Source organism: Rhynchophorus ferrugineus, unplaced genomic scaffold (assembly GCF_030347505.1).
Source record: "Rhynchophorus ferrugineus isolate W39M unplaced genomic scaffold, kcgeb_rfMv2 rfM4, whole genome shotgun sequence".
Classification (NCBI taxonomy): domain Eukaryota; kingdom Metazoa; phylum Arthropoda; class Insecta; order Coleoptera; family Curculionidae; genus Rhynchophorus; species Rhynchophorus ferrugineus.
Genome location: NW_027472583.1, coordinates 17,641,246 through 17,653,908, shown reverse-complemented (window position 1 = coordinate 17,653,908; position 12,663 = coordinate 17,641,246). Strand labels below are relative to the sequence as shown.

General features: G+C 30.4%; 1 protein-coding gene across 7 annotated transcripts in view; it reads right to left on the bottom strand.

Annotated features, from left to right (window-relative positions):
* The window catches only part of fru (sex determination protein fruitless), a 47,062-nt gene extending 35,109 nt beyond the window's left edge, over positions 1–11,953 (bottom strand). For 4 of the 7 annotated variants that reach the window (XM_076403318.1, XM_076403319.1, XM_076403317.1 and 1 more), the window contains exons 1-3: positions 11,573–11,953; positions 10,308–10,458; positions 7,922–8,326 (exon numbers count right to left, since the gene is read on the bottom strand). In XM_076403318.1, coding sequence (XP_076259433.1) covers positions 7,922–8,326; positions 10,308–10,436 — 534 coding nt within the window. In that variant the 5' untranslated portion in view covers positions 10,437–10,458; positions 11,573–11,953. Of the gene's footprint in view, positions 1–7,921; positions 8,327–10,307; positions 10,459–11,113; positions 11,242–11,472; positions 11,525–11,572 lie in introns of those variants that run through there. The other 3 variants (XM_076403320.1, XM_076403316.1, XM_076403315.1) reach the window with 3 other exon arrangements.
* Positions 11,954–12,663: the final 710 nt, after the last annotated feature.

Below are 12,663 nucleotides of genomic sequence, written 5' to 3'. Positions count from 1 at the left end.
CAAATATTTTATTTTTTAAATGCTTTCAAGTGGAATAACGACGAAATATAATATAGTGCTATAGTGTCTGGTTCATGTCCGAATTAGTCAGAGGGGGAATGAGTAAGTTTCTTAATATAAGTATTTTGGTGCAAGTGAAATTATTCATTTGAAATTTTAGTCCTAGAGAATAGTATTAACATGGTGAGTGTTATATATGTGATAATATTAATCTTATCTTCTTCAAAATTGTGATTCAGAAAAAGTTATACAACATATGAGTAAAATCCCAGAGAAAATGTGTCATATCCTAAAAAAGGTTATTCAATTAAGATGATAACGTTGTCAGTGTAAACATAAATTGATGATTGAAAATAAGATTAAACAATGCGAAAATAATTTGTTCCCATTTCCTTCAAATATTACGGAAAATTGAATCCGAAGTTGAAAATGTTTTCTGGGCTAAATGATAATTCTATTATTATTATTAAATCGTAGTTAGGGTTTAGTCCGAAACTGTTAAGGCATGATCTCTATTGTTTTAGTCCAAGCAAAGTTAGTTTTTTATGTCACTGCTCTATGTTTTTTAGAGCCGTGATTTTTTCGTCACTTTCCACTGAATAGAAAGAGTTTGCCAAAGTAGTCTCAGATTTTAACTAAGACCAAGATGAAGTTTAAATTTTTGTTAAATCCTTCGATAGTGTTAGCCCTAAATTCATTGAGGTTTCAACTTTTCAGCTGATTCATCTGTGGCAATCTAGTATTGCAAATAACGTTTTAGATTAATTATTAACACTATTATTAAGGCAAAACATAAAACATTGCTAATATAATTAATATCAATTAACTATAAATACACTTGTAAGTAAAATGTAAATACATTTTCAAGCCAGTGTGGACTTCCGGCGTGCTAAGCTAAGATTTTAGGTTACTTCCAACTTCACAGCAAACAGTGATTAGGTGCTGATGATAGTATGCCGGTTTAAAATAATAAGTATTTTTTAGTAGCGCTCAGGTGAACTTGTTAATAAAATTGTTATTCAGTATCAAAAGGATAATAGCCAAAAATTTAAATAAAATAATTTAAACGTTTTGGTCCCAAGTTTTATTATGAAAAATGTTAAATTATTTATAAGAAGCATTATTTAATAAACAGTAGTTTCTAGGTTTCATAATATTATTGTTCCTTAATAAAAATATATGGTAAAAAATAAAGGCGATTCTGAGATTTACACATGCGCACTTTAATATATTTGTTTAATCCTTTGAAATACCGCAACTTTGATATACTTTTGACGTACTCCAACTTTTGAGGAACCTCAATATATAATGTCACTCATAACTTACTGGAGAGAATAGGAAAGGATTGCAAGACCGAAATAAAAAGGAAACAAACGCAAGATGGAAATACCGTAATAATTTCCATCACGTAATAATAATGAGGTAAATATACTTATTTTTTATTTTTCCAGTTTGTAGAGGAAGAAATGGTACTTTTTTCCTGAAACTTTTTTGTGAATTGTTCCTGTTTCTATTCATATTTCGGCTACGTCACTTTGAAAAAAAAAATTAAATGAAAAATTATAAATTTTATTGTATCGCATAAGTTTAGTTTTGCACTACTCTATTACTTTACTATTTTATTAATTAATGTGTTAATTTATATATTTTATTGCAATTTTTAAGCGACATTCTTTAGTATTTCAGTAAGTTTGTGGAGAACAACAACAGTAGAAATAAAAATGTTACTCAAAAACGCAATGAATTATTAAATTAAATTAAACTTAAATACACGAGTTAATAATGTACTCAAAACAAATTCGAGTGTGACTTAAATGGTTTTAAGTAGTTTCATCAATATGGATGAGAATCAAAGGCTAAAGACGTGTTCAGAAATCGGTCAGGTAAGTGTCAACGTTATTTTTTAGAAATGCAAAAGAATTTTTAGAATTTTGTTTGCTACGCCGATTATTAGTGTAACTTTTTGTGTGTGAAAACACTCTTGACTCACACCCAAAAATTTATTTCCTAGAAAACGATTTTCATCAAACAAAGATGTAGTAATTATCACTGCAGTGATAGAATCCATAAATTACATGATATTTAAAAGGTTGTTGAAATTGTGATACATGTTCTTAAACAATATTATTGTAAATAGAATAAGTAATCTCTATTTTTATGTTAACAAAATGGGAAGTACAATATAAATATAAAGTGAAGGAACCTACTACTCTAATAATAGTTCGTGATAGTTCGAACGGACCCGCGGCTGTGAGATGCCTGATTTATGAGACACTTTTTTAACATCTATTTTATAAAAGCTGCTTGTTCCGTTTGCGTGTTTTTGCGTTAGCTGTGATAAAAGGCTCTTGCTCATCAAACCTTCAAACATTCGTCTTGTAATGTTTATAATTCGATTTTTGTTTATTCGATTCGAGACACCTTAATTTTTTTATGGAATGGAATTGAATGAAATAGTGCCAGAAAGAATGTATAGGTGCTAACTTTTCTACTTTATAAGTCTTAAGAAAATTCAACACACTCTCGTAGAATCGATTATGTATCTTGTGCTGCTATTGTAGGTTTTTATATAACATGTTAAGGATTTTATAATCACATTTATTTTTTCTTATATTCGCTGTAATTTCATCAGAAGCTTAACAGCTACAAATTAAATTATTGGTGCCTTATAAATCTGCGGCAGCATAACATGGGCTTTAATTTCATTGATAATGAATGATACTGGGGTAAAGTGTTTCGTATCAAAAATTCTGCAGGAGAATACTTGTATAAAAAGTAGTTTCATCACCATGGATGAGAATCAAAGGCTAAAGACGTGTTCAGAAATCGGTCAGGTTAAGTGTCAACGTTATTTTTTAGAAATGCAAAAGAATTTTTAGAATTTTGTTTGCTACGCCGATTATTAGTGTAACTTTTTGTGTGTCAAAACACTCTTGACTCACGCCCAAAAACTTATTTCCTAGAGAACGATTTTCATCAAACAAAGATGTAGTAATTATCACTGCAGTGATAGAATCCATAAACTACATGATATTTAAAAGGTTGTTGAAATTGTGATACATGTTCTTAAACAATATTATCGTAAATAGAATAAGTAATCTCTATTTTTATGTTAACAAAATGGGAAGTACAATATAAATATAAAGTGAAGGAACCTATTGCTCTAATAATAGTTCGTGATAGTTCGAACGGACCCGCGGCTGTGAGATGCGTGATTTATGAGACACTTTTTTAACATCTATTTTATAAAAGCTGCTTGTTCCGTTTGCGTGTTTTTGCGTTAGCTGTGAGAAAAGGCTCTTGCTCATCAAACCTTCAAACATTCGCATTGTAATGTTTATAATTCGATTTTTGTTTATTCGATTCGAGACACCTTAATTTTTTTATGGAATGGAATGAAATAGTGCCAGAAAGAATGTATAGGTGCTAACTTTTCTACTTTATAAGTCTTAAGAAAATTCAACACATTCTCGTAGAATCGATTATGTATCTTGTGCTACTATTGCAGGTTTTTATAGAACATGTTAAGGATTTTATAATCATATTCCGACAGACATTACCAAGCGATTTGATTTTAGCGATTCTTTATTTTTTCTTATATTCGCTGTAATTTCATCAGAAGCTTAACAGCTACAAATTAAATTATTGGTGCCTTATAAATCTGCGGCAGCATAACATGGGCTTCAATTTCATTGATAATGAATGATACTGGGGTAAAGTATTTCGTATCAAAAATTCTGCGGGAGAATACTTGTTACCAAACATAAAAATTATGATATCCTTACCGTTGATGCTTTTGTTTCCGAATGGTCGAGCGAAAATTTAGTGTCCTTAAAAATTTAAAAACACAGAACCGGTATCGACTAAATACATATAATATAGTGTCTTTAATATCAACAAAGGAAGATTAAGAAATTGCGTGGCAGTGTATATTTAACCCATCAAGCAAAATGCTTGCTATATTACGAAAATATAAAAATTAAATATTATTCGAACGGTTAAGACTTGTTTCAATTCTTAAAACAATTTTGAGGGGAATCCGTGGAGAATCAGTAAATTTCTCTCCATTTTGGTGAAATTGACAAAAAGGGAACATGGCCGTACATCGTCTCAACCCAGCAGAATATTATTCGCGCTAAAACAGATGGTTATTTTGAAAATCTTCCAAAATTTTACCTTTTAGATAGGTAGCAGAAATGTTTGGAAAATTTTATGGAGCTAAAACGACACTATCTTGAAACTTAAATCTATCTAAAACTATTTTATTTTTAAAAACATATGGTACGACCCTCCCAGCAATTTAGAATTAAAATTTTATTCCTCTTTCAAACAGTATTACAAATTAAATAAGGATCTAGATTGTTTGAAATTTAGTGTTTTGCTAAAACATGTGTACTTTGAGCTGGTTTTAATTTATTATGTCAAATAGGATTGTCGCTTGACCCGAGCATAAGGACGCCCTTAAAATGGTTCTTACTTAAGTCTTACACAACTTATCACGTATTATAACGTAACTTAACACGTATTATCTAAACACTGCCACGTCCGATTATAATTTGATCCGTGACCTAGTTAAAGTCTTTTCATTTTTACTAAGATTCTTGGATAACCGCAAAAGATAGATTTTTGCCGAGGAATTTGTGTTAAGGTAGACGCGGAAGACATATTAGACACAGTCGCTAATTTGACAATTCAACATCATTCTGAAATATTACATTTACCAAAAAAAAAACACTTTTGTACATATCGCACAGGCCCCGTATTATATTAACCAACAATTTAACCATCACTTAATTATAAAGTTTATTCAAAGATTCCAAACCAAGAAAATGTCTTTATTTAGGGGCCCAAAACCAATAAACATAAGGTTAACGGTTAATCTGTGGTTACTTGTTCATATAGCACGCATAAAACTTATCGTAAATTTAAATATTTAATAATAACCCTATTCAAAACGCTTTAATAGCCATTACTTTTTAAGACGGTACGTTGGTTGTTGTTTTTTTATTATTAGAGAACAGTTCGATATTTACGGTCTCCATATGTTCGTGGTAGTTAAAATGTGTTCCATCAAGCACTCACCGACGCTCTAAAGCAAAAAATGTCAGAGGGATTTTTAAGAACTACGAATTTACTGACAAGAACTTGTATATTTTCGTGCAAACTTTATTAGTTTTTTGAGGTGATAAAGGGTACTGCTCGCCAGATCATGTAAATTCTGTATATACTTTTACTGGGAACACGTGTTACAACAGATTTCAGTGATGGAAATAATGTTCTATCGTATAAAAGTTTAGGCACATGAAAAACGTGCACATGTCGTTTAGAGAGTAACAGATGTTTCGTGTACATCTTAGAAACGCTATTCGTAAGCCATGATAACTTACCGTTGTGGTTATATTGGGTGTTAAGATAATAGCCAAAAACCATAATTTAAATGTTCTTTTTGCAGACTAAGCTATGGAGCACCATTGGAATATAAAGTAGGGAATCGTGAGAATGATTTTTAAAACAGACTTAAGACATATCGATTACCTCAATTCGACAGCTTCAATAAAAGCGACAATCATCCCTCTAATTATGGTACATTCGACTTGAGCACACTAAAAGGTTACTTGTTTGTAAAGGGTCTGACATAATTTGAGCGGAGGTCAATGACCGAGATTTGGAACCTGCGTTAAACTGTAGTTTTAGTCGTTAAGAAGACCTGACATGCCTTCTGCACAGAAACATCAGACTTACTCACTCTTGTTATAGTGGTTTATGACATTGAAACCTGATGCACTAGTAATATAATAAAATAAATATACTTATAAATTGATTATTGAAAGCGCTGTACTACTAGAATTAATCAACGATTTGACATAGAAGCAATAATCTTAAAATGAATTTTATATTATTACTCACACTTGCACTTACACGTTCATACTTACACAGAGAATCATTAATTATCATACATTTCCCTATCGAATATCAACGATTTGAGCTTTTTTAAATATACCTAAAAAATTAAAGGCAATGGTGCGAATCGAATCTGACTTTCATTATCACAATCTCTCATATTTAATAACATAAAGAAAACATTGTGGTTTTCGTATAGACTGACTTAAATAAATAACGGAGTCGCAAAACTTCCAAGTAATTTGTTCGATTAGCTATCGAAAAAACTGAATAATTTTTAATTACTTTATACTTTCCTTGTCAGACACTTTGGCACTGACCTACCTATTGAATAAAGCACAAACCGTTATTAGACGTGTTCTATAAATTGATCGAAAAAATCAATACAATTAGTTTAAAATATCGTTTAGGTAAATATAAAAAAACAATAAAATATCTTGCTGGTTTATTTAGTAGCAATTTTGTTGAATTAATATTTTCCAATAGTTTAATGGGGTTTCTTATTTACAAGATCAAGTTTTCAATAGTTTAGGATATCGTGTCAAGCCAAAATAGTATCGAGACTTATAATTGTGTTTAAAACATGTTATCATACATGTTTTTATCATTTTAATTATCTTTTCAGCATTTGCTTGTTTTAATATATTTAATTATGTTTGCATTTCATAAAAAATTAGTTCATCAACAGTTTTTTTAGTTGCGTTCAGAATTTATTATTTATCACAGCTTTTTAGTATTATTATTACTTTCCACTTTCTTATTGAGTGCTTGAACAAGTGTAGTTAACAAAAAAATATGCCTCAAATAATATAAATCAGATATTCCAATTATTCTTATATCTAAAATGTGTATTAAACAAAACATTTGGTTAAAAATGTTCGGGAAGAGTGATAATAACCTAGAATAATTACAATTGTGGCATAAAACAAATTAGGTTTTATATAAAATCCTAATGAGAAACATTCCTCTAAAACACAACTCACAGCTTTAAAATAAGAATTTCTGCATTAAAATTGTTGAAATTACATATTTTATCACTATTGTTTAAGACTGGATTAATGTAAGATAATTAATTTTATTCAATTTATTCAGTTCTTCCGTTATCAGATATCAAACCTATCGTAAGTATTTTATCCGTGCAAATCAATGATTAAAATTCAATATCATCGACAAATATTTTCTTGCAAACTTAAATTCCCCTTCTTTTTAATCATGCAGGAATTGAAAACTGTTATAAACCAGCACATTATTATAATTTTTGATTAAATATAAGAACATAAAATAGGTTTCGTACTTTGATAAGGTTATCTTAGCCCTATAGGGATTATAAAATGAATGTTGCCTTATGGAAGGGACAACAACCGAGTTTATATGCTAAAACAATTAAATGTCTGCCGCGGCTATTTTGGCAGTAGCCCATTCTTAACAGAATTTTGTAGTATAATGTGGATACTATTTCACCAATACCTAAATACTTTTGTTGAAATAACATATACTAACACTATCCCATCAAAGATACAGAGTTGGTGGGTTATGTCACGCTATCTTATTGGAACTGATCTAGGTCCAAGTCTAAATGGAAGTAGTGTGTTTATTATTTCGAAATAACACGATATTAATGAAATAACCCTCATTCAAAATTTTAAATTTCAAATAGTTTCATATGATTTTATCGATATATTTAAAATTAATTCACTGATTTGGCTAAAACCGGAAATTTTGACTTAAATAGTAGTAACAGTTAACTGGGTCTAAGATCATCCGATCACATTAACGTGGATAATTAAAAGCACGACGTTAAAAATAAATATAAACAAATAATATTTACGAATGTTAACTTCACTGAGTTAACTGAGAGCTTCTTAGAATTTCTATATCAAAGTGCGGAAAGAGGTCATTTTTATCAAACGACCCAAAATTTAAATCGGTAAAAGTTCAAATTCCAATTGAGGAAAGAAAAATAAACATTCCCATACACGCGATATGAACTGAAACTATATCAAAGTAAAGAATCTCTAACCTGTGAGTCAGAATTTCTATCAAGAGAATTCGATGTGTTATCACAGTTGTTATTCGATGCCGTCCTTTTCTTTTTCAAAGCCGGACTGTCCCTTCCTGGTCTCTGCACCTCTCGTTCCCTACGCGGTGGCGGCGGCCTATTCTCCATCATCTCCCTATCATCACTTTGACTGTTCAAATTGTTACTGTCGGACAATCCCCGAATCTGTAAACTCTCCGCCGTCTTCAAGAATGCCGGCAGCAAATTTTGGGACACGTTGACTTCACCCTTGTACATGAAATCCAACAAGGCTTTGACCTCGTTAGGACTGACATCTTTGAGGAATACAATTGGGTGCTTGTTGGGCGTTTGTAAAAATAATGTTTCAAAATATGGAGAACATGCTGACAGTACAATTTGATGAGCCTGAAAGATTAGAAAGCTATTAGTTCCAAGTTAAATCAAGTAAAAATCCACACAAATCAATTAAAAATCACCCAAATACAATTTGATTGCAAGTATATGACTCATTGATATTTGTTTAAGGAATTTTTTTATTTAATGCCAATTATACATAGATATATATACAGGACTATTTAGTTTACGTCTCTATATAGCAGATTTGAAAATTTCCAGTTTCTCTCTATTTAAGGAACTATCAGTGACGTGCTTTCACAATTTAATACCTGCTGATAGGAAACTAATTTATATAATTTCTAACAAAAAAATTATAACTTACTTTAATCAGAATAGAATACGATTTAAAAAATGTTGTTACATGCAGTTACTTCTAGTTAATTTTATTTTTATATGCCCTGGTCATTCTCCCATTTTTTATATAAATAAATACTAAAAATATCAGAAAGCTTCCTAGAAATGATTCAAGTTAAATATAACATAAGAGCATCTAGCCGAAGCAGTTAAGGCTTTAAAACAAAACGATTAATATCGGAAGCCAATATATCGGATGCAAAAAATATACTAGAACTATAATATTAAAATTTTATTATTTAAATAGGAATTCTCTGAAAGAAGAATCGTATTCATAATAGAACAAGCATCAAAACATAGTGAAATATTTGGCATTCATAATATAAAAATAAACTTTCAAAGGTTAAAAATGTTTTGATATTCTACAATTTTTATACATAATTTAACTAAAAATAATAGGTGATCATGTTATATTTAAAGGCAATTTCTATTGACAAAACAAAATTGTGTGTTTAAATAACATTTTTATAAATATTGTTATCATAGTATAAATCATAAATCTCCCTACCAGTAAGTTATCTCCCAATAAAGACTAAAAAACATATGTACTTAAATGTGCATTAAATTATTTTTTGATCCCAGTTGCCAATTCCTCATACAAATGCTTGTGAACAATTTAAAATTTGCTGAAATACTAACAGAAATGCAGCAAATTAGAACAATTAAAACCTATTGGAATGTTTTGTCATGATATCAAAAATGAAATATTGTGTTAATTTTTGGGTACATATATAATTTCTTTGAAATGTGAAGATTTTTACATTTAAATGGTAAATATAAGATTAAATATTTCGGGACGTAGTTCTATTCAAGAATTTTCAAATGAAATATGAGAAAGCCAGTACAACTGATATAATGATTATTAAGAATAAATTTACAACACCATCTTGCAACTTACAGCTCATACATCTGTACTTTCTATTTAAGTAATGAATACCAATAAACGTTGTCAATATAAGATTTCCAATTTTTAAGAATTTTTCCATATTGTTGTTCATTAAATAATTTAATGTGTCTAATTAAAAAACCACTTTAAAACAGATGGCCTTACTTAGCCTCATTATTATTATTATAATACTACAACAAAAATCTCAGTTAATATAGAAATGATATAAAATTGCTAGTTAGAAGGGTTTAGTATCAGTGAAATTAAAATGTAATTTTATCTATTTACATCGTTCTGTCTTAAAGGAAATATTTAAATTAGAAAATTACCTGTGATTCAAATAATAAATCAATAAATCTACTAATAATATAGATAATTAATGTATGTAAAATTGGCTTAATATGAATGAAATTTAATTATAAACTTCACTCAACCACAATTATGACGCGTCTTTAAAAAAAATTCTTTCTTCTTTAATTATTATGTTAATGAAATAATTTGAATTAAAATTATACTTCCACTTGCTTGAGCTTTCTTTATCAACGCCATTCGATTATCATTTGGTATCACAGTATATTTTCTAAGTAATTGAAGTGTTATTGAATGGAAAGGAAAGAAAAAAGAAATTGTTCAGGCTTTCTACAAATCAATTTGTTATTATTAATATGAGTGAATAAGAGTATGAATAAAAAATTCTGAAAGTAGATAATAACGTTACCGATATATTAACGCAAAGAACCGATATGTTACCTGAAACACTTGTCCGTGACTGGCTAGTGTTACATCACATAGAACTTGATCCCTAAGAAAATCGGTGAGCACGTCTGTCAAATTTTTCAAATGGTTATTCCATCTAAGGCAGTATTGTTGGGAGTCCATTTTGGCTTAGTAATTTTGGAATCTGTTAACATCACACACATTATAACACACCGAACATACGTGCTGTGGATATTTTATTGTTTTCACAAAAAATAATAATACTTGAAAGTGACATTAAAAACAAATGAAGATCAACAGCTTGCCATCAAAAAAGATCTAATTTTTGACTATACCCGGCCTTGAATAATCCTAGTAAGCTTAATGTTTGCTTTAGCATAATATTATTTGACAGCGAAGACGCCAAATTGTGATAAATTTAAGCAAAGGGTCAATGATCTAGGCGCTAAGAAACCGACGTATTTTTGCTGAAATTTACCGCCTCGATTCGAACAATTAAAACTAGTACCAACGTAACGAACGGGTAAATTAACAACCGAGAACTAACTTTTGTACGTTTTTAACCTAGAATAAAAATCTGGCAGCCAACACACCATGAATTTTCCAAAAACAACACTCACACCTCGCTAAAGAAACAGACACAAACTAAAAAACCTCGACGCATTTACACAGACTACCGGATAAAATTGAGCCGCTATTAGTTAAAATCAAGATTTGCAAACTGTTCTTAAAATGAGTTATTTGACCTAAAACTGTAACCATGTAGAAAACAACAGTTAAGTTAACTTGAAGCACCGATTCAATTACATAGAAGAATGCATTTCACGAAGGAATCTAACCTCAGTAAGACGTCACGGCTGAAAAAACCGTAGAAGGGCGAACCGCGGTTCGTTGGCACTAAAGTTCTATGCCCTTAAAAGTACATTCGTGTAGGTCGCATCTATTTTTAGATTTATTACTGTTGAATGAGCACATATAAGAACACTATTGGGCGTTTTAAGGTTATAAAAATCAACTGGAACTAGGATTATGATTAGGAGTGACGTCGATTACCACGAGGGCTCAATTTTTTTAAGACGCACTCGCCTCTTAACCTTCCGATAGCCCGCCATTGTGATTTCGACGGTAATGATTTCTTCGAATGTATTTTTAGATTTGTCCACGCGTCCCTTGACCCTTTTCTTCCACTATACCGTACCCGATCTTAAGATTCAGGCCCCATCGGGAGGCTTTCGAGCACTCACGTCACAGAAATATCCGATCAACCAAAACAAACCAGAAAAAAACCTCAAACTTACCTCCTACAATTTTAGACCAAATGATTAGCGATCACAGGCAACTAGATAAAATTTCTGAACTGTTGTTTTTGAATTGATGGGCGGCTTGACAAAAAACTCATAATATAAAAATCTACATTCGGACGATTTGTTTTGTGAAATTTGATCGCGAACTGATGGCGATTTTTTTCGTGTAATGCTTACATTTAGAAAACGGGACTAAAAGAAAAAAACCAAATTACGAAATGGGTTTAGGGTGACACGGCGTTGTCGGGTTTCGAATGGGCTCCATGGGAGGATGGAACTTAAACTCGTACGCGTAATATTCCTTCTCCTTCGAATTATTACCTCGCGCAGTTTCACAAAAACGCACTTAGAACCCATTTTAATGAGGTTACAAGTGAAAAATCAACCTGTTCAGAAAAAAATCGGAAAAAAGTCTCAATTTTTATGAACTGGATTATTGAAAAATAATACGTATGGCAACACCGCGGCCACGTAATAAAAGACGTCTACGTTTAACTGGTTGCATAACAAATCGACATTTTAATCCAATGTTTACTGTTGCGATTCGCCTTAGAATTTAAAAACACAGTGACTGTGTTTTGGTTTCAAAAACAAAACTAAGCGGAACATAAAACTAAACCGAAACGCTATTTTTAAAAAACTTATCAGCGGTACTATGGTCTAAACAGGAGTACAGTTTTCTTAAACGGATAATTTTACCGGATTTAGGAATACGATAAAAAATATCAATGAGAACAAAATACCGTTTTTGCTGTTTCTGATTTCTACACGGGCCGCTTAAAAATATTTGATCAAAATAAAATTTTTATTACTCTTGATATAATTTTATATTTTTTCTGTTTAGTATTTGTTTACATCTTTATTATGAAAAAATACATAGCGTAACAGATACTGCCTGATTAGAAGTATTAGGAAACTAATTAAATTTCTGTTTTCGTTTAGTGTTCACACATAATTATTTTTTTAAATGGTTTTTACCTATTACTATGACAATCAAATAATTAAAATCGTTTGTCAATTTTGGTAACCTATTTGATATTGATATATTTATTCATATTCCTAAATGCATATTTTGTAATAATCAG